This window comes from Adiantum capillus-veneris, chromosome 28 (assembly GCF_014529385.1).
Source record: "Adiantum capillus-veneris isolate H3 chromosome 28, ASM1452938v2, whole genome shotgun sequence".
NCBI classification, from domain to species: domain Eukaryota; kingdom Viridiplantae; phylum Streptophyta; class Polypodiopsida; order Polypodiales; family Pteridaceae; genus Adiantum; species Adiantum capillus-veneris.
The window spans coordinates 91,878,993-91,906,192 of record NC_140958.1 but is presented as its reverse complement, the minus strand read 5'-3'; the positions used below and the strand labels follow the sequence as shown (position 1 = coordinate 91,906,192).

Genomic DNA, 27,200 nt, shown 5'->3' with positions numbered 1-27,200 from the left:
CGCGTTCGAGAAGGATCTTCTCTTCACCCGAGTTCTACTCTTTTCCGCGGGCGCACCCCTTGGCGGCCTTGCGCTCACACCAAGGTTGCTTTTTCCCACCTCACGTCGATTGGCCGGCCTCTAAGTGCACGGTCTGCTCTCAATGAGTGAAAAGAGACACAAGGGGAGGCTCGACAAGCCCTTCTTTCTTGGGATTCCTGTCACTCTTCAAAAACACGATTAGGAATCGACACGCCCAAGCGAACTTGGGTTCGTGCGACCTCAACAAGCAAAAAAAATTCTTGTGATTCTTGTGGTTCTTTCCTTGAGTGATACAGAACACTGTCAAAGCTTTGATACCAATGTTAGGTGCAGCGGAATGATTGTTTGCGCTTTGCTCAAGATGAGTGCTCCGAATTGTGCTCAAGGATTCCTTTTAGTTCTTATGGAAGGGAGAGCCTTCCGTTCTTAATGGAAAGTGCTAGGATCACAAACAAAGTGAATGGACACTGTGCGTGCAAGTGTATGAGATTGAGAGATAGAGAGAGAAGAGAGATACGACACTAGAGACGTTGTAAAATGTCACGAGGACGTGGCAGTTATTAACCATGTCACAGAGATGTGGCAACTGCTAACCTTGGTTGTTGGTTTCTTTCCAATGGGGTTTATTTTATTTGTTTTGAGACCCTCTTTTTGAAGTAGCAAACGGTCGGACATTGTATGGCCAATGTGAACGGTAGATTCACCCGCAGACGGGAAGTGGTCGGCACTGGAATTCGTATGGTAAGAGGATGTCTAGGCTCAGAGCAAGATCATATAGGTCCCCCCGTCGCACTTAGCAAGTTGGTGGATACTAGGAAGTGAACTCAATTAAGGCGTAAAGTCAAGGTGGGACTACCAACAAAAAGTATCCGACAGTTGGGCCACATTGCATTTTTGGATGCGGTCCCAATGAGGATAGATGGTCAGAAGACCAGTGGGAGCCCAACGGAAGCATCTCCTAAAATTTAGGGAACTGCTATTTTGGGCCGTGAAATGTGTTCGCGTCATTACCTCCGGTATGACTAGGGGAACATTTTATAACTCTGCCGCGAAGTCAACTGACGCGTCGGTTGGGATATTTTTAAGCGGCGAACCTGAAACGGGAAAATGCTTGAAAATGCGCCAAGTGTCACATTTTCGTGAACTTTCCTCTTGCAGAAAAATGGGCGCTGATTTTTATGTTGGGAGAGGCCTCATTTCAGCTTTTGTCACAGGTTAAGAGCTATGGAGTGCTTCCTTTCCCTCTCATGTACATTGTGGTGCTAGGAGTGATGCCCTGCACACTACACACTGCTCTCTCTCTCCCCTACGTGCAGTTATGTGATGCCCCACAAGAGGGCTACTCATTTGACTGATGTACAATTGTGTGGGTTCATGCTTTTGTGCTGAGGCAAGAGCCTCCTTGAGCAGGAACAGGGGTAGCTAACTGCTGCTCCAAAGCAGGCACTGGTGAGGGTCATAACCTCACCGTACAGGTGCAAAATCAGCGCTGTGTATGCGTTGTAAATTCACTGTTTTTCAGCCATACGGACGCCAAGACCATTGGGAATCGTGCCCCACTGGTAGAGGACAGTTAGGGGACTGTTTGGGGCTGAAAACAGGGCAAAAACCAGTAAATACGACGTGCTGAATTTACTGTTTTTGGATAGGAATCAAAGGGTATACGACAGTGCAAGCGAGTTCCAGCAGGGGAATTGGTTTCGCGCAAGTTTTGGGGTTGTTATGCTGCCGAAATTTGGCCAAATCAAATGGTATCTAGGTGGATACACGTGAAGGATTCCCAGGACCTTACCTTGTAATTTACCCTCCTAAAGAATAAAGAAATACCGAAAGGGGCGCCAATTTTGGGGCCTACAGGTTGTCGGCGTCTGCTCGGAGCATTCTAGCTTTTGAGCCGTGTGTGTGACTAAGTGTTAATTCCCATTACAGGTTCCCTTTGCAATGTGCTCTGTGTGTGTGTATAAAGTAAAGAGTTTAGGGTGAAAGCCAACGCCTACCGCCCTACGGGCCGGTTTCATGGTTCCATTGCCGGGATATCAATCACTCTTTCCTCAAAGAGTGAGCCTGGATTGTTCAGGGTAAAGACACACAGTGCAAGAACGCGGGGATTACACTATGGCCGACAAGGGGAAGGGAATTATGGAAGAGGGTTCCTCTCCAAAGGACAGGCAGGAGATTCCTATGGTTTTTGAGATTGGCGAGAGCTCACGGCCACGTCAGTCTGTACCTCCTGTCAACGTGAATGTCCCTCCAGTAGTACAGGGCTTTATGACAGGGCAACTTGAGGATGATGCGTTTATGACTCAGTTAGTTGCCGCGGTGAATGTCTTTTCGCAGCTGGTGCAGAATCCGAGGTTTATGGTATTCTTGCAAGCGCCACCAGTGCAACAGCAAAATAGGCAACCTACGCCGCGTATGGAGCTTGTTGAAGCTCAAGCCCAGGTACTTCATGAGGCGCAGGAGGAAAGGGAACACTCGCATGTTGCGGAGTCGGGGGCTCCAAAGCAGGTTCCTCCCGTGCTTGAACAGGTGGCTAGAACGCCTATTCCACAGGTTATGCCAGTTCAGCCCGCCACCTTTCAGAGCCAGCATGCTGTCTTGAATGGACAGGGAGCTGGATACCAGGCTATGCACTCAGTTTTTCCACCACCCACGGTACATCCTGGGTATTTCGGGGGTGGATCAGTGTTCCAAAGTATGGCTGGTTATGCGTCTGGAAGTCAGCCGTACATGCCAGGAACAGTGTTCGGGGGTATGCAAGGCATCATGCCAAACCCCATGTATGGTACTATCGGCATGCAGCAAGGTTTCCACGGCAACCAGGGCCAGTTTGGGGTGCCACAGGGTCATTTTGGCATGGCTGGTTTTTCTGGACAGCAGCCAGATATCGCACCTCTTACGCAAAATGTGAATGGCCAAGGCGTGCCGATCATGCCTAGTACAGTGCCCATGTTGCAGACCATTCCGTATGACAACTTGGTGGCACTAGAGAAGCCGAAGGCTTACAAAGAAGGTGGTGCAGCGGTAAAGTTCAGTACCTTCAATGGTTTCGAGGACAAGACCAAGGCACTCACTTTCCTCCAGCAGTTTGATACAGCTTATGCGGGAGGGAATTTTACAGAGGCCTCGAAGGTCAGGAAAGCTGCCACTTTCTTAAAGGACAATGCGCTTACATGGTGGACGACATTGTTAATGCAAGGACAGGCACCCGCCACTTGGGTTTACTTCAAGCAAATGTTTGCATCTGCTTGGCTATCAAATGAATTTGAAGCCGATGTCCTGACAGATTGGCACCAGCTTACGGCAGCTTCGTGCAAGAGCTTGCTGGAGTACAATAGGAGGTTTTGTAAAGCGTTACTCTCAGTGACCTCCTACAGATTTGTGCCACTGACAGAGCAGATAGAGAAGTATTGTTGTGGGCTGCCTAAAGGGCTTCGTGATTACTGTACAAAGAACAGAGTGGCTACCCTTACTCAACTTATGGAAGTTGCGAACACTGGTCTTGCCCTGTTGAAAGGAGAGGACAATGGATTTTCGAGCAGTGATAAAGGAGGGCAGCAAAAGAAAAATTCAGCGAAGAAGCCCTTTGTGAAAACGGCTCCTGATGCGTCACAGGGGTCAGAACAGGCCACCAAAGACAAGGATTCAGCTGGGACTTCTGGAGCGCAGGCAAAGAAACAGAAAAGGAGGCCTTTTGTGCGCAAGTCGCTCGAGGAAAAGAAGGTCCTAATGGCTGAAAACAAATGCTTTATATGCGAGCAGCCTGGTCATATTTCTATAAATTGTCCACAAAGGAAAAGGCCAGCTGACTCAGAGGATAAAGAAGACCAGAAAGGCAAGAAGCCTAAACCCACGGGAGGTTTAGTGCCAGACATGGTGGGTGACAGGCCCATAACAGATGCCAGTGAGTTATGCAGGGCATGGGGTAAAGTTAGGGATCAGACGGCACTCATCTTCTTTGATCCAGGTGCCAAAGGCAACTTTATCTCACCAGAGTTAGCTATGAAGCTGGGCATCAGAGCTGAAGAGATGGGGTACACCGCAGAGGCAGGGTTGGCATGTCCTGGCCACTCAGAGTGTGTTACTCCCATCATTGGAAAACTGCGTCTGCATATTCAGTCGTATGTGGACACTGAAGAGTTTTACATCAGGCCGCTGGAAGGTTGTGACGCCTTGTTGGGGATCCCGTGGATGTTCCGAGTGCATGGAGTCTTGGATGCCTACAACAGAAAGATCACTGTACAGCTTAGGGGCAAAACTCACATCTTGGATGTAAAGCTTAAAGGAGAGTCAGTCCCTATTGTATCTGCTTCTGCTATCACTTCTGTAATAAAGAATCATCTTTCTGCGTACTTGATTTTTGCACGTGATGTCTCAGATAGAGATCAGTCAAATTTATGTGTGTTAGATAAAGAAAGGTCAGCATTTTTGCAAAAGTTTAGTGACTGTTTTTCTGATTCATTACCGTCGCAATTGCCGCCAGAGAGACCTGAGGACCATCGGATAGATTTGGTGCCAGGGTGTAGCCCACCAAATAGACCTCCCTACAGGGTTAGTGCGGCGCAACAGAAAGAGATTATGGGCCAGGTTGAGGAGTTATTAGAGAAGGGGCTGATTCAGCCTAGTTCTTCACCTTTTTGCTCCCCAGTGCTCCTAGTGCAGAAGAAGGATGGCTCATGGCGCATGTGTATTGATTACCGTGCGTTGAATAAGAATACCATCAAGAATAGGTTTCCTATTCCTTGCATTGATGATATTCTTGATCGTTTAGAGGGTGCTGCAATTTTCAGCAGGATAGACCTTAAGAGTGGGTACCATCAGATTCGTATAAGCCCAGAGGATGTGTACAAGACTGCGTTTAGAACGACATTTGGTCTTTATGAGTTTCTAGTGATGCCGTTTGGGCTAACAAATGCTCCTGCCACGTTCAACAGAATGATGGACCGGATTTTCCGCTCGCATCAACAGTTTGTTGGAACATTCTTCGATGACATGATTGTGTATTCGAAGAATGAAGAGGAGCATAGGCGTCACTTGACCATTGTGTTCGAAGAGCTGCGCAGTCACAGGTTACTTGTCAATCCTAAGAAAAGTGAATTCTTCCTCGAAGAGATCCACTTTCTGGGCCACATAGTCTCAAAGGATGGTGTTAGAATGGATCCCGCAAAGGTCGAAGCTATCAAGACATGGCCAGACTTGAAGACTGTGCACGATGTCAGAAGCTTCTTGGGATTGTGTTCCTACTATAGAAGGTTTATCAGAAATTTTGCAGAGATAGCATCGCCTCTTCACGCATTGCAAAAGAAAGAGGTCACTTTCAAATGGACCCAAAAAGAGATTTCAGCTTTTAGTCTCTTAAAGGAAAAGTTGACTTCAGATCCAGTTATTGTTTTGCCAGATCTCAGGAAGTCATTTGTGGTCCAGTGTGACGCGTGTGGCAGTAGCATCGGAGCAGTGCTAATGCAAGATGGACGGGTTGTAGCCTATGAAAGCCGAATTTTGCAAGGGCCAGAGAGGACTATGCAAGTCTATGAGAAAGAACTCTTGGCCGTTATTCATGCGCTTTCTAGCTGGAAGCACTACCTCTTAGGTGCTGATTTTGTTGTCCAAACAGATCATCAGACCTTGCGATACTTCTTGACACAGTCAAAGTTATCCGAAAAGCGTATGCGATGGGCAAACATTCTTTCCATGTTCCACTTCCAGATTATGCATGTGGAAGGCAAGAAGAATGTTGTGGCTGATGCGTTATCAAGAAAGCCACAAATTTCAGCTGTGTCAATTCCTTATCATCATGAGTTAGATGACATGAAGGAACAGTATACTGTTGATGAAGATTTTGCAAGGATCTTTGAACAGTTACAAGAGGGGCAACATCATGAGCACTACCTCCTCAGAGATGGTTTTATGATGATGCATGGCAGACTTTGTGTCACTAGGCCAATGCGACATAAGGTCATGGAAGAGAGTCATGTCCCACCGTATGCAGGGCATCGTGGCATAGATGCAACAGTTAAAGCGGTAGAGACGTTCTTCTATTGGCCTACCTTGAGGAGAGATGTGGATGCCTTTGTGCGAGCATGCATAGTTTGCCAAAAGGTCAAGTTTGACAGGCAAAAGGCACCAGGGTGGTTACAACCACTCCCGATTCCGGATAAGCCATGGGAAAGCATTGCTATGGACTTTATCTTTGATCTTCCAAAAAACAGAAACAGGGAATGATGGTATATGGACCATTATCTGCAGGTTCAGCAAGCAGGCCCATTTTATCCCTGTCAGGAAGAAGATAAAATCTGATCAGATGGCACGCTTGTTCATGTACAATGTGTTTAAGTACCATGGTATGCCACAATCCATTATCAGTGATCGTGATCCTCGCATGACCAGTTTGTTCTGGAGAGGATTGTTTGAGAACATGGGTACTACGCTCAAGTTCTCGTCTTCGTTTCATCCACAAACTGATGGACAGTCAGAAGAGGCCAATTCTACTGTCTTAGATCTGCTGAAATGCTATGTGTCAGATAATAAGGGCAAGTGGGAACAATATTTGCCTATGCTTGAGTATGCGTACAATAATACGGTGCATTCGTCTACTGGCAAAGCACCTTTTGAAATTGTTGAAGGCGGCAAAAAGGTTCCTCCCATTTTGCACACAAAGGACAAGATCTTTGAGGCAGATCGATATGTTGAGAACATGGATGAGATGTATAAGAAGATTAAAGTTGCCTTGGAGAAGACTCAGGCAAAACAGAAAAAGGCTGCTGATCGTCACCGTCGTGAATTGCTACTATCACCTGGTGATTGGGTTCTCTTAAGGTTCGAAAAGGCAAGGTTAAAGAAGATGAAGGGCAAGGAACGGCTGTTTCCTAAGCTCAGCATGTGTTACTATGGGCCTTTTCAAGTGCTTGACAAGATCAGCGATGTGGCTTACAGGCTGAAATTGCCTGATGCGTGGAAGATTCATAATGCGTTTCACGTGAGTCTTCTAAGACCCTTCGTGGGTGATGTGCCAGAAGATATGCCAGTTGAGGATCAGCCAGAAGTTGAGGAACTTGATGAGATCCTGGTACCTGAGCAAGTTTTGGCACATAAGGACATAAAAGTTAAAGGACAAGTTGCAAGACGTTATTTGATGAAGTTCAAGAACTATCCATCTATGGATGCAAAGTGGATGGAAGAGCATGAACTGTCAGAGTCACCAAATGTATTGCAGCTCTACCTTGAAGCCTTTGGGTTACAGCCTACTTATGCCCCAACCCAACGTGTGCAAAGGAGGGGTAATGATAGAGCTAGTACATCAAATGTACATATGAATTCAGTGCCATAGATAGAAATGGCAAAAGTATGAAGGCCTCATTAAGTCATTTGTATCTATGTATGTTACGACCTTTCTTGCGGATACATGCGATGATAAAAGAGTGTTGATAGCACAAGATCATCAGTGGCGTGTATTTATGGAATGCAATCGAGGACGTTTGCGATTTCAAGAGGGGGGTATGTCACGAGGACGTGGCAGTTATTAACCATGTCACAGAGATGTGGCAACTGCTAACCTTGGTTGTTGGTTTCTTTCCAATGGGGTTTATTTTATTTGTTTTGAGATCCTCTTTTTGAAGTAGCAAACGGTCGGACATTGTATGGCCAATGTGAACGGTAGATTCACCCGCAGACGGGAAGTGGTCGGCACTGGAATTCGTATGGTAAGAGGATGTCTAGGCTCAGAGCAAGATCATATAGGTCCCCCCGTCGCACTTAGCAAGTTGGTGGATACTAGGAAGTGAACTCAATTAAGGCGTAAAGTCAAGGTGGGACTACCAACAAAAAGTATCTGACAGTTGGGCCACATTGCATTTTTGGATGCGGTCCCAATGAGGATAGATGGTCAGAAGACCAGTGGGAGCCCAACGGAAGCATCTCCTAAAATTTAGGGAACTGCTATTTTGGGCCGTGAAATGTGTTCGCGTCATTACCTCCGGTATGACTAGGGGAACATTTTATAACTCTACCGCGAAGTCAACTGACGCGTCGGTTGGGATATTTTTAAGCGGCGAACCTGAAACGGGAAAATGCTTGAAAATGCGCCAAGTGTCACATTTTCGTGAACTTTCCTCTTGCAGAAAAATGGGCGCTGATTTTTATGTTGGGAGAGGCCTCATTTCAGCTTTTGTCACAGGTTAAGAGCTATGGAGTGCTTCCTTTCCCTCTCATGTACATTGTGGTGCTAGGAGTGATGCCCTGCACACTACACACTGCTCTCTCTCTCCCCTACGTGCAGTTATGTGATGCCCCACAAGAGGGCTACTCATTTGACTGATGTACAGTTGTGTGGGTTCATGCTTTTGTGCTGAGGCAAGAGCCTCCTTGAGCAGGAACAGGGGTAGCTAACTGCTGCTCCAAAGCAGGCACTGGTGAGGGTCATAACCTCACCGTACAGGTGCAAAATCAGTGCTGTGTATGCGCTGTAAATTCACTGTTTTTCAGCCATACGGACGCCAGGACCATTGGGAATCGTGCCCCACTGGCAGAGGACAGTTAGGGGACTGTTTGGGGCTGAAAACAGGGCAAAAACCAGTAAATACGGCGTGCTGAATTTACTGTTTTTGGACAGGAATCAAAGGGTATACGACAATGCAAGCGAGTTCCAGCAGGGGAATTGGTTTCGCGCAAGTTTTGGGGTTGTTATGCTGCCGAAATTTGGCCAAATCAAATGGTATCTAGGTGGATACACGTGAAGGATTTCCAGGACACCTTACCTTGTAATTTACCCTCCTAAAGAATAAAGAAATACCGAAAGGGACGCCAATTTTGGGGTCTACAGGTTGTCGGCGTCTGCTCGGAGCATTCTAGCTTTCGAGCCGTGTGTGTGATTAAGTGTTAATTCCCATTACAGGTTCCCTTTGCAAAGTGCTCTGTGTGTGTGTATAAAGTAAAGAATTTCGGGTGAAAGCCAACGCCTACCGCCCTACGGGCCGGTTTCATAAAACCCTCTTCCGAAGGCCCCACTCGTCGGCGAGAGTAGTCTACTTTTGATTGCACAAAGTGGTACAATGCGTATGCAATGGACTGATGCAACTAGGAACTATGTCGATGACGACGACGGTGATGACGACGACGACTTTAGGGCTGAAATCTATGGTCTTCTATTTGTTGAATTTCAGGACTGTTTCGGTGGCTGAAAATGACTGTTTTGGCTGCGTTTTCGAGGGCTGAAAATGGGGGTCTTCTGCAATGCTTCAAGGGCTGAATTTGCTACTATGGGGAATGCTGAAAACGCTGCTGCAGGTGCTTCAGAATGGCTGAAAACCAAAACGCTGGGCATTTGCTGAGCGTTAATGAAAAACATTGGTCCTTGAGGATCTGCTGGTGATCATAGGAAACTGGAAAACGCCAGGGAACTGGGGCTTGCTGGCGCTATGCAAAATGCTAGGAATGGGGAGGTACTGCTGAGGATGTCCAAAAACGCTAGGGCTTGGAGAGGGGATCTGCAAACGCTAGGGTTGATGGGTTCTTGAAACCGGCCTGTTCTTTCAAAAATGGCGGTAGACCTTAGACTTAAACCTTATTTGCTTTCACCCATTTAATTTGTCGCCCACTTTACCTGTACTTTCAAGACACAACAAAGGGGAGAGGGATACAGGTTGCTAGTTTGCACCTGTATGAGAAGACCGACACCAGATTGGCCCCTAACTTAGGCGCCGCTTTCGGTATTTCTTTATTGTTTAAAAGAGGGAATAAACGCTGTGGTTCCCTACAAGCTGTCCTGCACAAGCTTGGCTGAATTTCAACTGTTCTGGCCCTATTTCGGTAGCATAACTGTACTAGGACCCTTTACAGTTAGTATTCCCACGCATTGAATGACTTTCCCGACGCATACGGGCACTTTGCAAAACCTGGCGAGAATCTGCAGCACGCTGAATTCTCTGTTTTCAGCCCCGAAAATGCGCCAGATCACCTGTACAGCGGTCCCCTCGTGTCCCCGAACCTCTTGGGGGTATTAGGGTCCGTTTAGGGCCAAAACCTTAAACCTGCAAAAATACACAGCAGGCTGTAATTTACTGTTTCGGGCTCTGTTTCGCGTGCCGGTCGCATCCGTAGCAAGTGCTCGAGCTCCTGCACGTGTAGGGCTACTTGCCCTTTGAATCGGACGAGATTTCTGGCATGAAACCTCTCCGAATTCACTTGTACCTGCGGGGGATTAGCCGCTAGCTAATCCAGTACCTGTGCAAGAGGCTCTTGCCTCGGCAATCGCGCATGAACCCACACAACTGTACATTGGTCAATTGAAAAGCCCACTAGAGGGGCATAACATACTGCCATAGGGGAGAGAGAGGGCAGTGCGTAGCGTGCAGGGCATCACTCGTGGCACTGCACTGTACATAAGAGGGAAAGGAAGCACTCCATAGCTCTTAACCTGTGACAGAAGCTGCAAACGAGCCCTCCTCTCTTCAAATTCAGCGCCACTTCTTCCTTGAGGAGGCAAGTGCACATAAATATGCCACTTGGCGCATTTACAAGCATTTTCCCGTTTTGGGTTCGCCGCTTAAAAATATCCTGATCGGTTGCCCAGTTGACTTCGCGGCAGAGTAATAAAATGTTCTCCTTGTCATTCCGGAGGTAATGACGCGAATACATTTTCAGGCCTCAAAATAGCAGTTCCCTAAATTTTAGGAGATGCTGCCATTGTATCTTTCTAGGTCATCCGACCCTCTTGTACACAGCAGCCACATCAAAAACTGAAATGTAGCTCCTGTAGCAAAGGATTCACTTTGGCTAGTCAATGACCCCCCTTTGGCTAACCATAGTCCTTGTCCAACCTTAGTGCTCTCTTGCCCTCAGGCCTGGTCTCCCTTTGAACAGTTCCACACTAGCTATGCAATGCAGGGCAGTTAGATTTCCCGAGGGGTGTTTCCAAAAAGTGAAAGTAAATAAATAATAAGAAAGATATCAACAAAAAGGTTAGATAGTAGTCATAGTCACACATTCATGTAACATGTACTTGATTTGAGCTCATTTTAAATACCATGTACATTATTTGTTTCAGAAGCCATTGTCACACTGACAATCCATGTAGCTTTGAAACTCAAGGGGTCAAGGTAGGTTGCAAATCGAAGGCTTCAAGGTAAAGTGATAACACAATTGGTGACTCTGCAAGTTTACCTTCTTCCATCCACTTAGCATCCATTGGTGGATAGTTTCTGAACTTTACCAAGTAACGCCTAGCAACCTTCCCTTTCACTTTTCTTTCTTTATGTGCCAAAATCTGTTCCGGGACCAAGATCTCGTCAAGTTCCTCGACTTCCGGCTGATCTTCAGCTGGCATATCCTCTGGCACATCACCCACATAGGGTCTGAGAAGACTCACATGAAACGCATTGTGAATCTTCCAACTCTCAGGCAATTTCAGCCTATATGCAACATCATTGATTATGTCGCATACTTGAAAAGGCCCATAGTAACGCATGTTGAGCTTTGGAAACAGTCTTTCCTTGCCCTTCATCTTCTTTAACCTTGCCTTTTCAAAGCGTAGAAGCACCCAATCACCAAGTGAAAATACCACTTCACGACGGTGACGATTAGCTGCTTTCTTTTGCTTTGCCTGAGTCTTTTCCAAGGCCACTTTGACATTCTTGTACATTTCATCCATGTCTTGAACATACCTATCTGCTTCAAATATCTTGTCCTTTGTATGCAGTATGGGAGGAACTTTCTTGCCACCTTCAACTATCTCAAAAGGTGCCTTGCCAGTTGATGAATGCACTGTATTATTGTATGCATACTCCACCAATGGCAAATACTGCTCCCACTTTCCTTTCTGACTGAAACCGGCCTGTTCAATCCAAAAAGGGCGGTAGACTTTTCTTTAAACCTTGATTTAGCTTTCACCCATTATTAGTCGTCTATTTTACCTGTACTTTCAAGACACAACAAAGGGGAGAGGGATACAGGCTGCTAGATTGCACCTGTATGAGTAGACGGACACCAGATTGGCCCCTAACTTAGGCGCCCCTTTCGGTATTTAATTATTGTTCAAAAGAGGGAATAAACGCTGTGGTTCCTACAAGCTGCCCCGCACAAACTCGGCTGAATTTCCACTGTTCCAGCTCGATTTCGGCAGCATAACTGTACTAGAACCCTTCACAGTCAGTATTCCCACGCATTGAATGACTTTCCCGACGCATACGGGCACTTTGCAAAACCTGGCGAGAATCTGCAGCACGCTGAATTCTCTGTTTTCAGCCCTGAAAATGCGCCAGATCACCTGTACAGCGGTCCCCTTGCGTCCCCGAATCTCCTGGGGGTATTAGGGTCCGTTTAGGGCCAGAACCCTAAACCTGCAAAAATACACAGCAGGCTGTAATTTACTGTCTCGGGCTCCGTTTCGCGTGCCGGTCGCATCCTTAGCAAGTCCTCGAGCTCCCGCACCTGTAGGGCTACTTGCCCTTTGAATCGGACGAGATTTTTGGCGTGAAACCTCTCCGAATTCACCTGTACCTGCGGGGGATTAGCCGCTAGCTAATCCAGTACCTGTGCAAGAGGCTCTTGCCTCGGCAATCGCGCATGAACCCACACAACTGTACATTGGTCAAATGAAGAGCCCACCAGAGGGGCATAACATACTGCCAAAGGGGAGAGAGAGGGCAGTGCGTAGCGTGCAGGGCATCACTCCTGGCACCGCACTGTGCATAAGAGGGAAAGCAAGCACTCCATAGCTCTTAACCTGTGACAAAAACTGAAAATGAGGCTCTCCCCCTCCTAAATTCAGCGCCACTTCTTGTTGCATGAGGCAAGTGCACCAGAAGGTGCCACTTGGCACATTTACAAGCATTTTCCCGTTTTGGGGTTGTCGCCTAAAAATCTCCCAACCGGTAGCCCAGTTGACTTCACGGCAGAGTAAGAAAATGTTCCCTTTGTCATTCCGGAGGTAATGACGCCAACACATTTTCAGGTCCCAAAATAGCAGTTCCCTAAATTTTAGGAGATGCTGCCATTGTATCTTTCTAGGTCATCCGACCCTCTTTGTACACTGCGGCCACATCCATAATTGAAATGTAGCCTCTGTAGCAAAGGATTCCACTTTGGCTAGTCACTGACCCCACTTGGCTAACCATAGTCCTTGTCCAACCTTAGTGCTCTCTTGCCCTCAGGCCTGGACTCCCTCTGGACAGTTCCACACTAGCTATGCAATGCAGGGCAGTTAGATTTCCCGAGGGGTGTTTCCAAAAAGTGAAAGTAAATAGATAATAAGAAAGAAATCAACAAAAAGGATAGATAGTAGTCACATGCTGGTGACACTGACACGTAGCACTTTAGCAGATCTAGGACAGTAGAATTTGTCTCTTCTGACTGCCCATCTGTTTAAGGATGAAATGACGAAGAGAATTTGAGCGTGGTGTCCATATTCTCAAACAAGCCTCTCCAGAACAAACTTGTCATGCGTGGATCACGGTCGCTAACAATCGACTGTGGCATGCCATGATACTTGAAAATATTGCTCATAAACAAGCGTGCCATCTGATCTGGCTTTATCTTCTTCCTGACATGAATAAAATGAGCCTGCTTGTTGGATCTGCAAATGATGGTCCAAATACCATCGTTTCTTGTCTGCGTTCTCGGAAGATCAAAGATAAAATCCATAGCAATACTTTCCCATGGTTTATCTGGAATAGGTAGTGGTTGCAATAACCCTGGTGCCTTTTGCCTGTCAAACTTGACCTTCTGGCAAATTAGGCATTCTCGCACAAAGGCATCCACATCTCTTCTCAATGTAGGCCAGTAGAAGAATGTCTCAACCGCTTTAACTGTAGCATTGATACCAGGATGCCCTGCATACGGTGGGACATGACTCTCTTCCATAACTTTGCGTCGCAATGGCTTTGTGACACACAATCTGCCATGCATCATGAACCCATGTTTGAGAAGATAGTGTTCATGACGTTGTCCATCCATTAGCTGCTCGAAGACCCTTGCAAAATCTTCATCATTTGCATAGTGTTCCCTCATATGATCAAGTTCATGATGATAAGGAATTGACACAGCCGAAATTTGTGGCTTCCTTGACAAGGCATCAGCCACAACATTCTTCTTGCCTTCCACATGCACAATCTGAAAGTGGAACATGGACAAGATATTTGCCCATCACATATGCTTCTCAGATAACTTTGCCTGTGTCAAGAAGTATCGCAAGGTCTCATGGTCCGTTTGGACAACAAAGTCTGCACCTAGCAGGTAGTGTTTCCAACTTAAGAGCGCATGAATCACGGCTGCAATTCTTTTTCATAGACTTGCATAGTCTTTTCTGGCCCTTGCAAGATTCTACTCTCATAGGCTACTACCCTGCCATCTTGCATTAGTACTGCACCAATGCTACTACCGCAGGCGTCGCATTGGACAACAAATGACTTCCTAAGATCTGGCAACACAATGACTGGATCTGAAGTCATCTTTTCCTTTAAGAGATTAAAAGCTGAAATCTCTTTCTGTGTCCATCTAAAGGTGATTGCCTTCTTTTGAAGAGCATGTAAAGGTGAAGTAATCTCAGCGAAATTTCGGATAAACCTTCTGTAATAGGAGCATAGTCCCAAGAAACTTCGGACATCGTGCACCGTCTTCAAATCTGGCCATGACTTGATCGCTTCAACTTTTGCAGGATCCATTCTGACACCTTCCTTTGAGACAATGTGTCCTAGAAAATGAATCTCTTCCAGAAAAAAATCACTTTTCTTTGCATTGATGAGCAACCTATGACTGCGTAGCTCTTTGAACACAACGGCCAAGTGATGCCTATGCTCCTCTTTATTCTTTGAGTAGACTATCATGTCATCAAAGAATGTACCAACAAACTGCTGGTGTGGACATAAAATTCTGTCCATCATCCTATTGAACGTAGCAGGAGCATTTGTGAGACCAAAGGGCATCACTAAAAATTCGTAAAGGCCAAACGTCGTTCTAAAAGCAGTCTTGTGCACATCCTCTGATCTAATGCGGATCTGATGGTACCCACTCTTTAGATCTATCCTGCTAAACATAGCTGCTCCTTCTAATTTGTCTAGAATATCATCAATTCTAGGTATAGGGAACCTATTCTTGATGGTATTCTTGTTCAGTGCACGGTAGTCAATGCACATACGCCATGAGCCATCCTTTTTCTGCACCAACAACATTGGAGAACAGAATGGAGATGAATTGGGCTGAATCAGCCCCTTTTCTAACAGCTCGTGTACTTGGTCCATTATCTCTTTCTGCTGAGCCGCACTAACCCTTTACGGAGGCTTATTTGGTGGGCTACTGCCTGGCACCAAATCTATCGCATGGTCCTCGGGTCTCTCTGGCGGTAATTGAGACGGTAATGAATCGGAAAAACAGTCACTATACTGTTGTGAAAACATTGACCTCTCCTTATCTAACACAGATAAATTTGATTCATCACAATTTGACACTTCACGTGCAAAAACCAAATACGTAGAAAGATGCTTTTTCATTACAGAAGTAATAGCAGAAGCTGATACAGTGGGAATAGACTCCCCTTTAAGCTTTACATCCAGAATGTGAGTCTTTCCCCTGCTCTTTACAGTGATCTTTTTGTTGTAGGCATCCATGATTCCCTGTACACGAAACAACCAAGGAATACCTAGCAACACATCACATCCGTCCAGTGGCATGATGTAAAATTCTTCAGCATCTACATAGGACTGGATATGTAGGCGCAACTTTCCGATGATAGGTGTCACAGCCTGTGTATGGCCAGGACATGCCAAACCTGCCTCTGCTGTATACCCCATCTCTTCAGGTCTGATTCCCAACGTTGAAGCCAATTCTGGGGAAATGAAGTTGGCTTTGGCACTTGGATCAAAGAAGATAAGCACTGTTTGATCCCTGACCTTTCCCCATGCTCTGCAAAGCTCACTTGCATCTGAATTTGGCTTGTCGCCCACCATATCTGGCACTAGACCAGCCATGGGCTTCTTTCCTTTCCTGTCCTCCTTGTCTTCAGAATCAGCTGGCCTTTTCTTTGTAGGACAATTGTAAGCAATGTGGCCAGGCTGCTCACAGATGAAGCATTTGTTCTCTGACCTCAAGACCTTCTTTTGCTCTTCCGACTTGCGAGGAAAACGTCTTTTCCATTTCTTTGTTGGTCCCTTTTCTGATTCAGTCGTAGCTTTGCCTTTCCCTGCATTGGCCGGCTCTTGAGTCCCTTTAGGAACCTCATTGGGAACGTGCTTCTTCGTTGAATTTTTCTTGGTTGATCCTTCCTTGACACCAATATTAAATTCACAATCTTCTCCCTTGAGCAAACCATTGCCAGTGTTTGCTACCTCGATGAGCTGCGTCAAAGTAGTGACTTTGGTCTTCGTGCAGTACTTTCTCAATCCTTTGGGTAGGCCACAACAGTACTTTTAAATGTGTTTTGTCAATGGCACAAACCTATAGGAAGTTACTGGAAGTAGAGCTTTCCAAAACTTCAGATTGTAGTCATCGAGATTCTTGCAAGTGGCAGCATTAAGTTGGTGCCATTTTGTCATGACATCTGCTTCAAAGTCATCAGATAACCATGCTGCTGCAAAAATCTGCTTGAAGTAAATCCACGTGGACGGAGCTTGCCCTTGCAGCAATAAAGTTGTCCACCATTGTCCCGCATTCCCTGTCAAGAAAGTGGCTGCCTTGCGGACCTTTGAAGCCTTTGTAAAGTTTCCCCCCCTGTCAAACTGCTGGAGGAATGAGAGAGCCTTCTTCCTGTCATCAAACCCTGTAAAGGTCGTGAATGTCACACCTTTGCCACCTTCTTTGTACGGAGTTGGCCTCTCCAGCGGCGTTAAGTTGTCATATGGAAGTGACTGAAACATGGGAACACTGTTAGGGTCATTTGTGTTCCTTGACTGCAATTAAGTTGACCTGGAAATGCCATATTTGGCTGCTGATTTGTAATTCCAGCCATACCAAAATTTGCCGGTGGCATCCCAAATTGGCCCCGAGTGCTTTGAAACCTTGGTAGCATGCCCGTGACACCATACATGGGGTTAGGTATCATCGTTTGAGCACCCCTGAACACTGTTCTTGGCGTGTAAAACTGATTTCCCGGTGCATGACCAGCCATGCTCTGGAATACCGATCCACCTCCAAAATAGCCAGGGTGTACTGAAGGTGGTGGGAAGACTTGTTGCATAGCCTGTAGGTTGCTTCCCTGCCCATTAGAACCAGCTATAGGCTGTTGAAAAGTGGCTGGCTTAACTGGTACATCTTGAAAGACTGGCATCTCAGCCACCTGTTCTTGCACCTTAGGCACAGGTTGTGGAGATTGCATGTTCTCCGTCAAGTGTACAGGTGTTTCCATTGACTCTGCAGTATGAATCACCCGTGCTTGAGCCTTAACAGGCTTTTGAATATGATCCAGTGACCCAACTTGCTGAGACGGAAGAGAAGGTTGCAGAAAGGCTAAAAACCTCGGGTTCTGTATTACCTGTGTGAACATAGCCACAACAGTAGCTAACTGGGTCCTGAATATATCATCATCCGTCTGTGGTGGTCTTGAGGACTCACCCACTTCATGTGTCTGTTGACCCTGTGAGGAGGAAACCTTTTCAGTCACATCATCTGGTCTGTCAGCCATAATTGCAATTTCTTGTGTCTGGTCTATGATCCCCTGTGTCTTCAAGCCCAAACTGACCAAGGCTCACTTCTATGGGAAAAAGTGATTTAATCCCGGCGATGGAACCATGAAACCGGCCTGTTCTTTCAAAAAGGGCGGTAGACCTTAGACTTAAACCTTATTTGCTTTCACCCATTTAATTTGTCGCCCACTTTACCTGTACTTTCAAGACACAACAAAGGGGAGAGGGATACAGGCTGCTAGATTGCACCTGTATGAGAAGACCGACACCAGATTGGCCCCTAACTTAGGCGCCCCTTTTGGTATTTCTTTATTGTTTAACAGAAGGAATAAACGCTGTGGTTCCCTACAAGCTGCCCCGCACAAGCTTGGCTGAATTTCAACTGTTCCGACCCGATTTCGACAGCATAACTGTACTAGGACCCTTCACAGTTAGTATTCCCACGCATTGAATGACTTTCCCGACGCATACGGGCACTTTGCAAAACCTGGCGAGAATCTGCAGCACGCTGAATTCTCTGTTTTCAGCCCCGAAAATGCGCCAGATCACCTGTATAGCGGTCCCCTCGTGTCCCCGAACCTCTTGGGGGTATTAGGGTCCGTTTAGGGCCAAAACCTTAAACCTGCAAAAATACACAGCAGGCTGTAATTTACTGTTTCGGGCTCTAGTTCGCGTGCCGGTCGCATCCGTAGCAAGTCCTCGAGCTCCTGCACGTGTAGGGCTACTTGCCCTTTGAATCGGACGAGATTTCTGGCGTGAAACCTCTCCGAATTCACCTGTACCTGCGGGGGATTAGCCGCTAGCTAATCCAGTAACTGTGCAAGAGGCTCTTGCCTCGGCAATCGCGCATGAACCCACACAACTGTACATTGGTCAATTGAAAAGCCCACTAGAGGGGCATAACATACTGCCATAGGGGAGAGAGAGGGCAGTGCGTAGCGTGCAGGGTATCACTTTTGGCACTGCACTGTACATAAGAGGGAAAGGAAGCACTCCATAGCTCTTAACCTGTGACAGAAGCTGCAAACGAGCCCTCCTCTCTTCAAATTCAGCGCCACTTCTTCCTTGAGGAGGCAAGTGCACAGAAATGTGCCACTTGGCGCATTTACAAGCATTTTCCCCTTTTGGATTCGCCGCTTAAAAATATCTTGACCGGTTGCCCAATTGACTTCGCGGCAGAGTAATAAAATGTTCCCCTTGTCATTCCGGAGGTAATGACGCGAATACATTTTCAGGTCCCAAGATAGCAGTTCCCTAAATTTTAGGAGATGCTGCCATTGTATCTTTCTAGGTCATCCGACCCTCTTGTACACTGTAGCCACATCAAAAACTGAAATGTAGCTCTTGTAGCAAAGGATTCCACTTTGGCTAGTCAATGACCCCCCTTTGGCTAACCATAGTCCTTGTCCAACCTTAGTGCTCTCTTGCCCTCAGGCTTGGACTCCCTCTGAACAGTTTCACACTAGCTATGCAATGCAGGGCAGTTAGATTTCCCGAGGGGTGTTTCCAAAAAGTGAAAGTAAATAAATAATAAGAAAGAAATCAACAAAAAGGATAGATAGTAGTCACACGCTGGTGACTGTTCTTGCTGAGAAGGTGCCTGTTGAGCGGGAGCTCCTGTTGCCTCTTCTGCCATTGAGTGCTAACTTGGGTTTGCTTATATACAAACTTAGCAAAATTGCCCTACCTACTTTTGTTGGGAAGTCACTTAAAAATAATAAGTGAAAAATACCGAAAATAGGGAAAATAGGCTAAATGCACTGGAAAATTCCCTAACTGATTTTAATGTATTCTGATGGGAATTCTGATGATCATGCTGTGTGCAACCAAAGGATATGCATCTATACCAAGTGACTGGGCATGCACGGTCTACGAATAGACTCACAAAAGTACCAGATCACTTCTAATCTAGACTGATTGGACTGGCTGAACCCTGATCATGTTGTAGCTTGTCCACGGACACATAGGGTTGGATGTGTCACGTGACATCTAGCCTGGGGTTCATTGATCTGACAAGTCCAAGAGTCTCCACGCCAAGAGCTTGGGTGGGGTTGTTGCTATTGCATGACACATACAAGGCAGTCTAAAGATCGACAAAGCCCACTTCTAAGTTCTTAGCCCCTTGAAGTACTACCATAGAAAGTGCCAACCTTTCGTGCCAAGTCGAAGTCCATGAGACTCGCTACCCCTACCCTCCCATGCATCTACCTCCACTCCCTCAACTAGTTCTTCACCTCAAGGTCACCTTTCCTAGTACACTTTTCACCAACTGTGTTACAACAAGCTCTTGAGCAATAGGCTCCTGAGCAGGCAGCCATGGAGGAGTTGACAAGCGTTCTGGCTAAGGTGAACATAAAGTTTTCCACTTTCAAAGGACTCTCCGCAGAGGATGCAGACGACCATGCCAGGAGATTTGTCTCCCTCTACAGGGGTCGTGGCCTCAATAGAGAAGATGCCTACCTCGTGCTCTTTCCGTCAACCTTGGATGGCTTAGCAGATAAATAGTACAATCAGTTTGCTGAGAACCACTTCACTACTTGGGCAACACTAAGGCAACAATTTTGTGAAGCTTTCAGACCAGGTGACTTCCAAGAGAAGGTTCAGGATGAGTTGGCAACCCTGGTGCTCCAGCCAAATGAGACTTTTGCAGAACTCATGACAAGAACAGAGTCTCTAGTCGCCAAGGTTCCCCAACAACCAGGAGAGTTCATGGTCAAGACTTGATCAAATATAAAAATATCCTCAGTTTCCTCTACCTTTGGTTGCTTCTCTGGCTCTGTGTCCTTTGGCATCCCTTGAAAGGTCTCACTAGATTCATGGAATGCATTGTGAATCTTTCATGAATTTGGCAACTCCAGTCGAAAGGATACATTGTTGATCTTTTCAGAAATCTTGAAGGGCCCATAGTATTTCATGCTTAGTTTTGGAAAAAGCTTCTCCTTATCCTTCATTTTCCTAAGGAGTGCCTTCGGGAGTGCCTTCGGAAACTGAAGAAGCACCCAATCCCCTTCTTCAATAGGAGTTGCAGAGAGGATGTTAAAGTTAAGTCAATGCCCAATTTGATCCTATTTTTAGTCTTTTCTCAGGTATGATGAATTGGGTCGGGAAAACTTGGTCAAGGGGTATATAAGAAACCCGTACCCCCATGTAATAATCATCTAATTCATGGTTTGTTGGTTTTGAAGATCTCTCTTTCTCTCTTTCACATTCTCTTTTTCTACGCTTCCGCACTTAAAACTCTGACAGATCTACAACCGTCTGGTCTCACCAAGTCACCACCATGACACAAGAAGCACCAACCATGTACAAAACATAGCAACAAATGCATGACACCTTTTCACCAAACGAGGAGGATTCTGGCGGATTTTCAAATAAGGAACAAATAGGTGGCATAGATCTTGTTAACATAATTTACAGCAGATCAGCAGTTTACTGAGGTATCTTAGGGTGCAAGACACAATGCATATTTTCTTAGCAATGAATGCGTGAGTACTTATAATTCAACACTCTAATTTTTTGATTAGAACATCAGATCAGAGTAGATTTCTCAGCAGAAACTGTTTTTTTGAAAGAGTGCATGTATGCATTCTCATTCCCCCCCCCCCCCCCCCACCTTTTAATCCACTTGAAACTTCAAGAGAGCCTAATGTCATGGGCACACTCTACATGGATGCAGGCTATTAAAGTGCGCCTTTTTGTTCATCAGGCCCCACAAGCTGTTAATTACATCAAGGTAGTGATCTTCTTTCTTGCTTTTTTTTTTGTTGCATTTCAGCTTGGCTTATTCTTCTCTCTCTCTCTCTCTCTCTCTCTCTCTCTCTCTCTCTACTTTTCTTGAGTAGATTTTATCATAGAAAACTAAATCCTAGTCGAAACCATCCTTGTGAGTCTTATTGCAGGTAAGGGTCTACTAATATTTGTTATAAACAAGATTGTAGAATGCATGCTCACTTGTTTTAACCTGCTCAAAGGAGTGCTGTTAATCATGTTGATACAAGAGTTTCCAGTAGCTGTGGGCCTAAAGTTTGTACTTGCTTTTGGGATAATTGGGCGATCATTATGCGCAACTAGATCTTAAGACAAAGGGTTTAGCACATTGTGATTAAAGCTGGAAATCAGTGACTGAAACTTCTCACATACAGGTTAGCCTTCTATGCGAAGTCCAAGTCATAGGGGTGCTGGTAATCATGGTGATACAAGAGTGGGGGCCTGAAAGATTATGCTTGCTGTTAGATAATTGTCTTATTATGTGCAGCTAGAGCCTAAGACAAGGATTTAGCACATTGGGATGAAAGCTGGAAATCAGTGATTGAAACTGCTCACATACAGGTCAACCTTATATGTGTAGACCCACAAGACGAACACAATGATCAGTTGTGTCGTTAATTTTGATGTAGAAACCCATACCACTCTCTGAAATCAAAGCAATTGTCTTCGATTGCAGAAATAGAGCAAAAGAAAGAATAAAGAATTGAGAAGTAAGAGACAAAGAAAACATAAAGAGACTTGTAAAATGAAAGTAATATTCACACATCAAAACAATTACATTGTATCCCCATATATGAAGTTTGAACATGATCGTGTGTCTGATGATTGCGTGTAAAATGTGATAATAACAGAGAATACGATTGGGTTCGGAAATCTAGTGCAAAATGCAGGAGCCCTTGACATGTCGGAATCCACTTCAAGTAGATGCTTGTGACAGGCAACTTTTTAGATACTCCAAGGATCCAAAATATTCAAAGTATCTGCAAAACCATCCGATTCCAAAGGTTTAGGATAGATGGCAAAAGGCCGTCAAAACACCAATCAAACCAGCAATGAAGACCTTGCAAGGCCAAGCCAAGTGCTGAAATGCAGAAGCTTTATTCCAAGGAAGAGTTTGACGAATCTCTTGAGATTGAAGTCAACGAGTTGATGAAGTCTCGAAAACATTCTCGGAAGGGTGACAAGTCAAAGGATTATGGTTTGGAAATCTGCTTTTAAGGAACTTGCAGCAAGGGGTCGAAGAATCACAACAAATGTGTTCACTTTTGAGGACGATTGGAATTGGCCCATAGGGCGGTAGACTTTAGCTTTCACCCGAAGCTTTACTTGATAAACTTTACTTGAACTTTACGACATAGAGAAACTTCACGAACAAACCTGTGTGACTGGAATTAACACTTTAAACAAAGCATAACTTGGCAGCTAGAGTGCTCCCAAGCAGACACCGACACCCTGTAGGCCCCAAAGATTGGCGCCCCTTTCAGTATTTCTTTATTTTTATTAAGCTTGGGAGAAAACCTGCAAGTTCCTACGAGCGTCGAGCTGTCCCGCTTTTACCGGGGCTGAAAATGGCCCACTCTAGCCCGATCTCGGCAGAATAACCGTAGTAGGAGGTTTCATAGACAAAATCCCTGTGCAGAAGGTGACTTTCCCAGTGCATTCAAATTTCGGGCACTTCACCAAACATGGCGAGAATCTGCAGCACGCAGAATTCTCTGTTTTTTGCCCCGAAAATGTACCAAACACCTGTATTGTGATCCCCTATCTTCCCCGAAGCTCCTAGGGGTATTAGGGATCAATTAGGGTCATAACCCTAAACCTGCAAAAATACACAACAATTGTTTCGGGCTTCGTTTCGCGTGCCAGTGGCATCCATAGCAAGCCCTTGAGCTCCTGCACCTGTAGGGCTACTTGCCGTTTGAATCGGACGAGATTTCTCGCATGAAATCTCTCCGAGTTCACTTGTATGTGTGGGGGATTAGCAATCGGCTAATCCACTACCTGTGCGAGAGGCTCTTGTCTCGGCAAACGCGCATGAACCCACACAACTGTACATATAGATGAAAAGCCCTGGAGCGGGGCATCACGTTTCTGCATTCAAAGGGAGGGAGAGATGCATGCGAGCGGAATCATTGTGCTATATAAGACAAGGGAGAAGGTAAGCTTTCCATTAAAGGTGTGATCATCTGCACCCACTACTCACACACATTGTAGTTCACATGTTGAGCAAAATCAGCCCCAATCGACCTCTTCTCTCTATTTTAAATTCCTCAACTGAGGTGGCTTGCAAATAAGCTCTCCTATTGCCATGTGTCCGGTTTGCCTACGTATAAAGTGTAGCGCGGGGCCTAAATGACTTTGAAATGTAGCGTAGACACCCTTTTATTGCTCAGATTTTAGTGCCGACTGGCTTGATCATCTCGTGGTGACCTGCTCGATGAAACTCTCGGCCGTCGGCCATTTCACACTGGCTACACAATGTCTGGCCATTTGTGACTTAAAAAAGAGGGGTCCCAAAAATTAAATAAAAATCAAGGGAAAGAAAGCAACAACTAAGGTTAGTGGTTGCCACAGCCTCGTGACATGCCCCCGTCTTGAAATTGCAAACATCCTTGATTGCATGCTAGATGTACATGCCATAGATGATTTAGTGTGGTTAGCACACTTTTATCATCACATGTATCCGCAAGAAAGGTCATAGAGCGTAAATATAAATGAGCTAATGGAACCTTCATACTTTTGCCATTTCTATCTACGATAGAAGTGAGCGTTATACATTTAACATTTGTAGAGTAGTGTCCACTTCTATTGTACTGAATCCGTATGTACATTTGATGTGCTAGCTCCATTATTACCCCTCTTTCGAGCACGTTGAGGTGGGGCATACGCAGGTTGTAACCCAAAGCCCTCAAGGAAAAGCTACAATACATTCGGTGACCCTAGCAGTTCACACTCTTCCATCCACTTTGCATCCATAGGTGGATAGTTCCTGAACTTCACCAAATACTGTCATGCAACTTTTCCCTCAACTTTCTTTCCTTATGTGCCAAAATCTGCTCAAGTACCAAGATCTCATCAAGTTCCTCAACTTCTGGTTGATCCTCATCTGGCATATCTCTTGGCACATCAGTGCATCACCCACGAAGGGTCTTGGAAGGCTCACGTGAGACGCATTATGAATCTTCCAAGTATCAGGCAATTTCAGCCTATAAGCAACATCGTTGATCTTGTCAAGTACTTGAAAAGGTCCATGGTAACGCATGCTGAGCTTGGGAAATAACCTTTCCTTGCCCTTCATCTTCTTTAACCTTGCCTTTTCAAACCGTAAGAGTACTCAATCACCAGATGAAAACAACAATTCACGTCGGTGACGATCAACAACCCTTTTTTGCTTTGCTTGAGTCTTCTCCAAGGCAAGCTTGCTTTTCTTGTACATTTCATCCATATTCTTAGCACATCAATATGCTTCAAAAATTTTGTCCATTGTGTGCAAAATGGGAGGAACCTTTTCGCCACCCTCAGCAATCTCAAAAGGTGCCGTGCCTATTGACGAATGCACCATATTGTTGTACACATATTCAAGCATGGGTAAATACTATTCCCACTCGCCCTTATTATGTGACACATAGCATTTCAGCGATCTAAGACAATAGAATTAGCCTCTTTTGATTCTCCATCAGTTTGTGGATGAAATGAGGACGAGAACTTGAGTGTAGTGCCCATGTTTTCGAACAAGCCTCTCCAAAATAGGCTGGTCATACGAGGATCGGGATCACTGACAAAAGGCTGTGGCATACCATGGTACTTGAACACATTGTACATAAACAACCCTGCCATCTGATCAGAATTTATCTTCTTCCTGACAGGAATAAAATGGGTGGTTTCCTGAACCTGCAAATAATTCTCCACATACCATCATTCCCTGTTGGCGTTCTTGGAAGATCAAAGATAAAATCCATAGCAATGCTTTTCCATGGCTTATCTGGAATAGGTAGTGGCTGTAACAACCTTGGTGCCTTTTGCCTTTCAAATTTGACCTTTTGGCAAATCATGCATGCTCGCACAAAGGCATCCACATCTCTCCTTGAAGTAGGCCAATAAAAGAATATCTCGACGGCTTTCATTGTCGTATCTATACCACGATGCCCTGCATACGGTGGGACATGGATTTCTACCCTTATGTCGCAATGGCCTAGTGACACATAGTCTGCCATGCATCATCATAAAACCATCCTCGAGGAGGTAGTGCTCATGGCGTTGCCCATCTTGCAACTGTTCAAAAATCCTTGTGAAATCTTCAACAGTAGCATATTGTTCCTTCATGTCATCAAGCTCATGATGATAAGGATTTGACATAGTTGAAATTTATGGCTTTCTTGATAACACATCAACCACAACATTCTTCTTGCCTTCCACATGCAAAATTTGAAAGTGGAACATAGAGAGAATGTTTGCCCATCTCATATGCTTTTCGGATAACTTTGACTGTGTCAAGAAGTATACCAAGGTTTGATGATCTGTCTGGACAACAAAATCAGCACCTAGTGCTTCCAACTAGAAAGGGCATGAATCACAGCCAGTAGCTCTTTCTCATAGATTTGCATAATTGTTTCTGGCCCTTGCAAGATTTTGCTCTCGTAAGCTACCTCCCGACCATCTTGCATTAACACTGCCCCAATATTATTGCCACACGCATCACATTGGACCACAAATGACTTCCTGAGATCTGGTAAAACGATTACTAGATCCAAAGTCATGTTTTCTTTAAGAGATTAAAAGCTGAATTCTCTTTTTGTGCCCATTTGAAAGTGACCTCTTTCTTTTGCAGAGCATGTAGGGGTGAAGCAATCTCGGTAAAGTTCTTGATAAACCTTCTGTAGTAAGAGCAGCCCAAGAAGCTACGGACATCATGCACAATCCTCAAATCTGGCCATGTCTTGATTGCTTCAACCTTGGCAAGATCCATTCGGACACCATCCTTTGAAATTATGTGGCCAAGAAAGTGAATCTCTGCCAAGGAGAACTCACTTTTCTTAGGATTAACAAGCAACCTATGACTACGTAGCTCTTCAAAGACAATGGTCAAGTGACGCCTATGCTCCTCTTCATTCTTTGAGTAGATTGTCCTGTCATCAAAGAATGTGTCAACAAATTTTTGATGTGGGAGGAAGATCCGATCCATCATCCTATTGAATGTAGCAGGAGCATTTGTAAGACAGAACGACATCATTAAGAACTCATACAGACCAAACGTCGTCCTAAACACATTCTTGTGCACATCCTTTCGCGTGATACGAATTTGATGGTATCCACTCTTAAGGTCTATTCTGCTAAAAATTGTAGCACGCTCTAGTCGGTCAAGAATATCATCAATCCTTGGGATAGGAAACTTGTTCGTGATGGTATTCTTATTCAACGCACGGTAATCAATTTACATGTGCCAAGAGCCATACTGCTTCTGCACTAGAAGCACTGGGGGAGCAAAAGGGTGAAGAACTAGGTTGAATCAACCCTTTCTCTAACAGCTCCTCTACTTGGCCCATAATCTCTGCTGAGCCGCACTAACCCTGTAGGGAGGTCTATTTGGTGGGCTACAACCTGGCACCAAATCTATCGCATGATCCTGAGGCCTCTCCGGCAGCAACTGAGACGGTAATGAATCAGAAAAACAATTACTAAACTCTCGCAAAAATGCTGACCTTTCTTTATCTAACACCGATAAATTTGATTGACAATTATTTGAAACATCATGTGCAAAAATCAAGGACGCAGAAAGATGATTCTTAATTATAGAAGTGATAGCCG

The 27,200-nt window shown here is 45.3% G+C and overlaps 1 protein-coding gene across 4 annotated transcripts in view; it reads left to right on the top strand.

The window, feature by feature from the left end:
* LOC147420880 (uncharacterized) overlaps positions 1-27,200 on the top strand; it is a 77,246-nt gene that overhangs the window by 22,216 nt on the left and 27,830 nt on the right. For all 4 annotated transcript variants that reach the window (XM_086505125.1, XM_086505127.1, XM_086505126.1 and 1 more), the window contains one exon: positions 21,304-21,360. In XM_086505125.1, the coding sequence (XP_086361251.1) occupies positions 21,304-21,360 (57 nt within the window). The remainder of the gene's footprint in view (positions 1-21,303; positions 21,361-27,200) is intronic.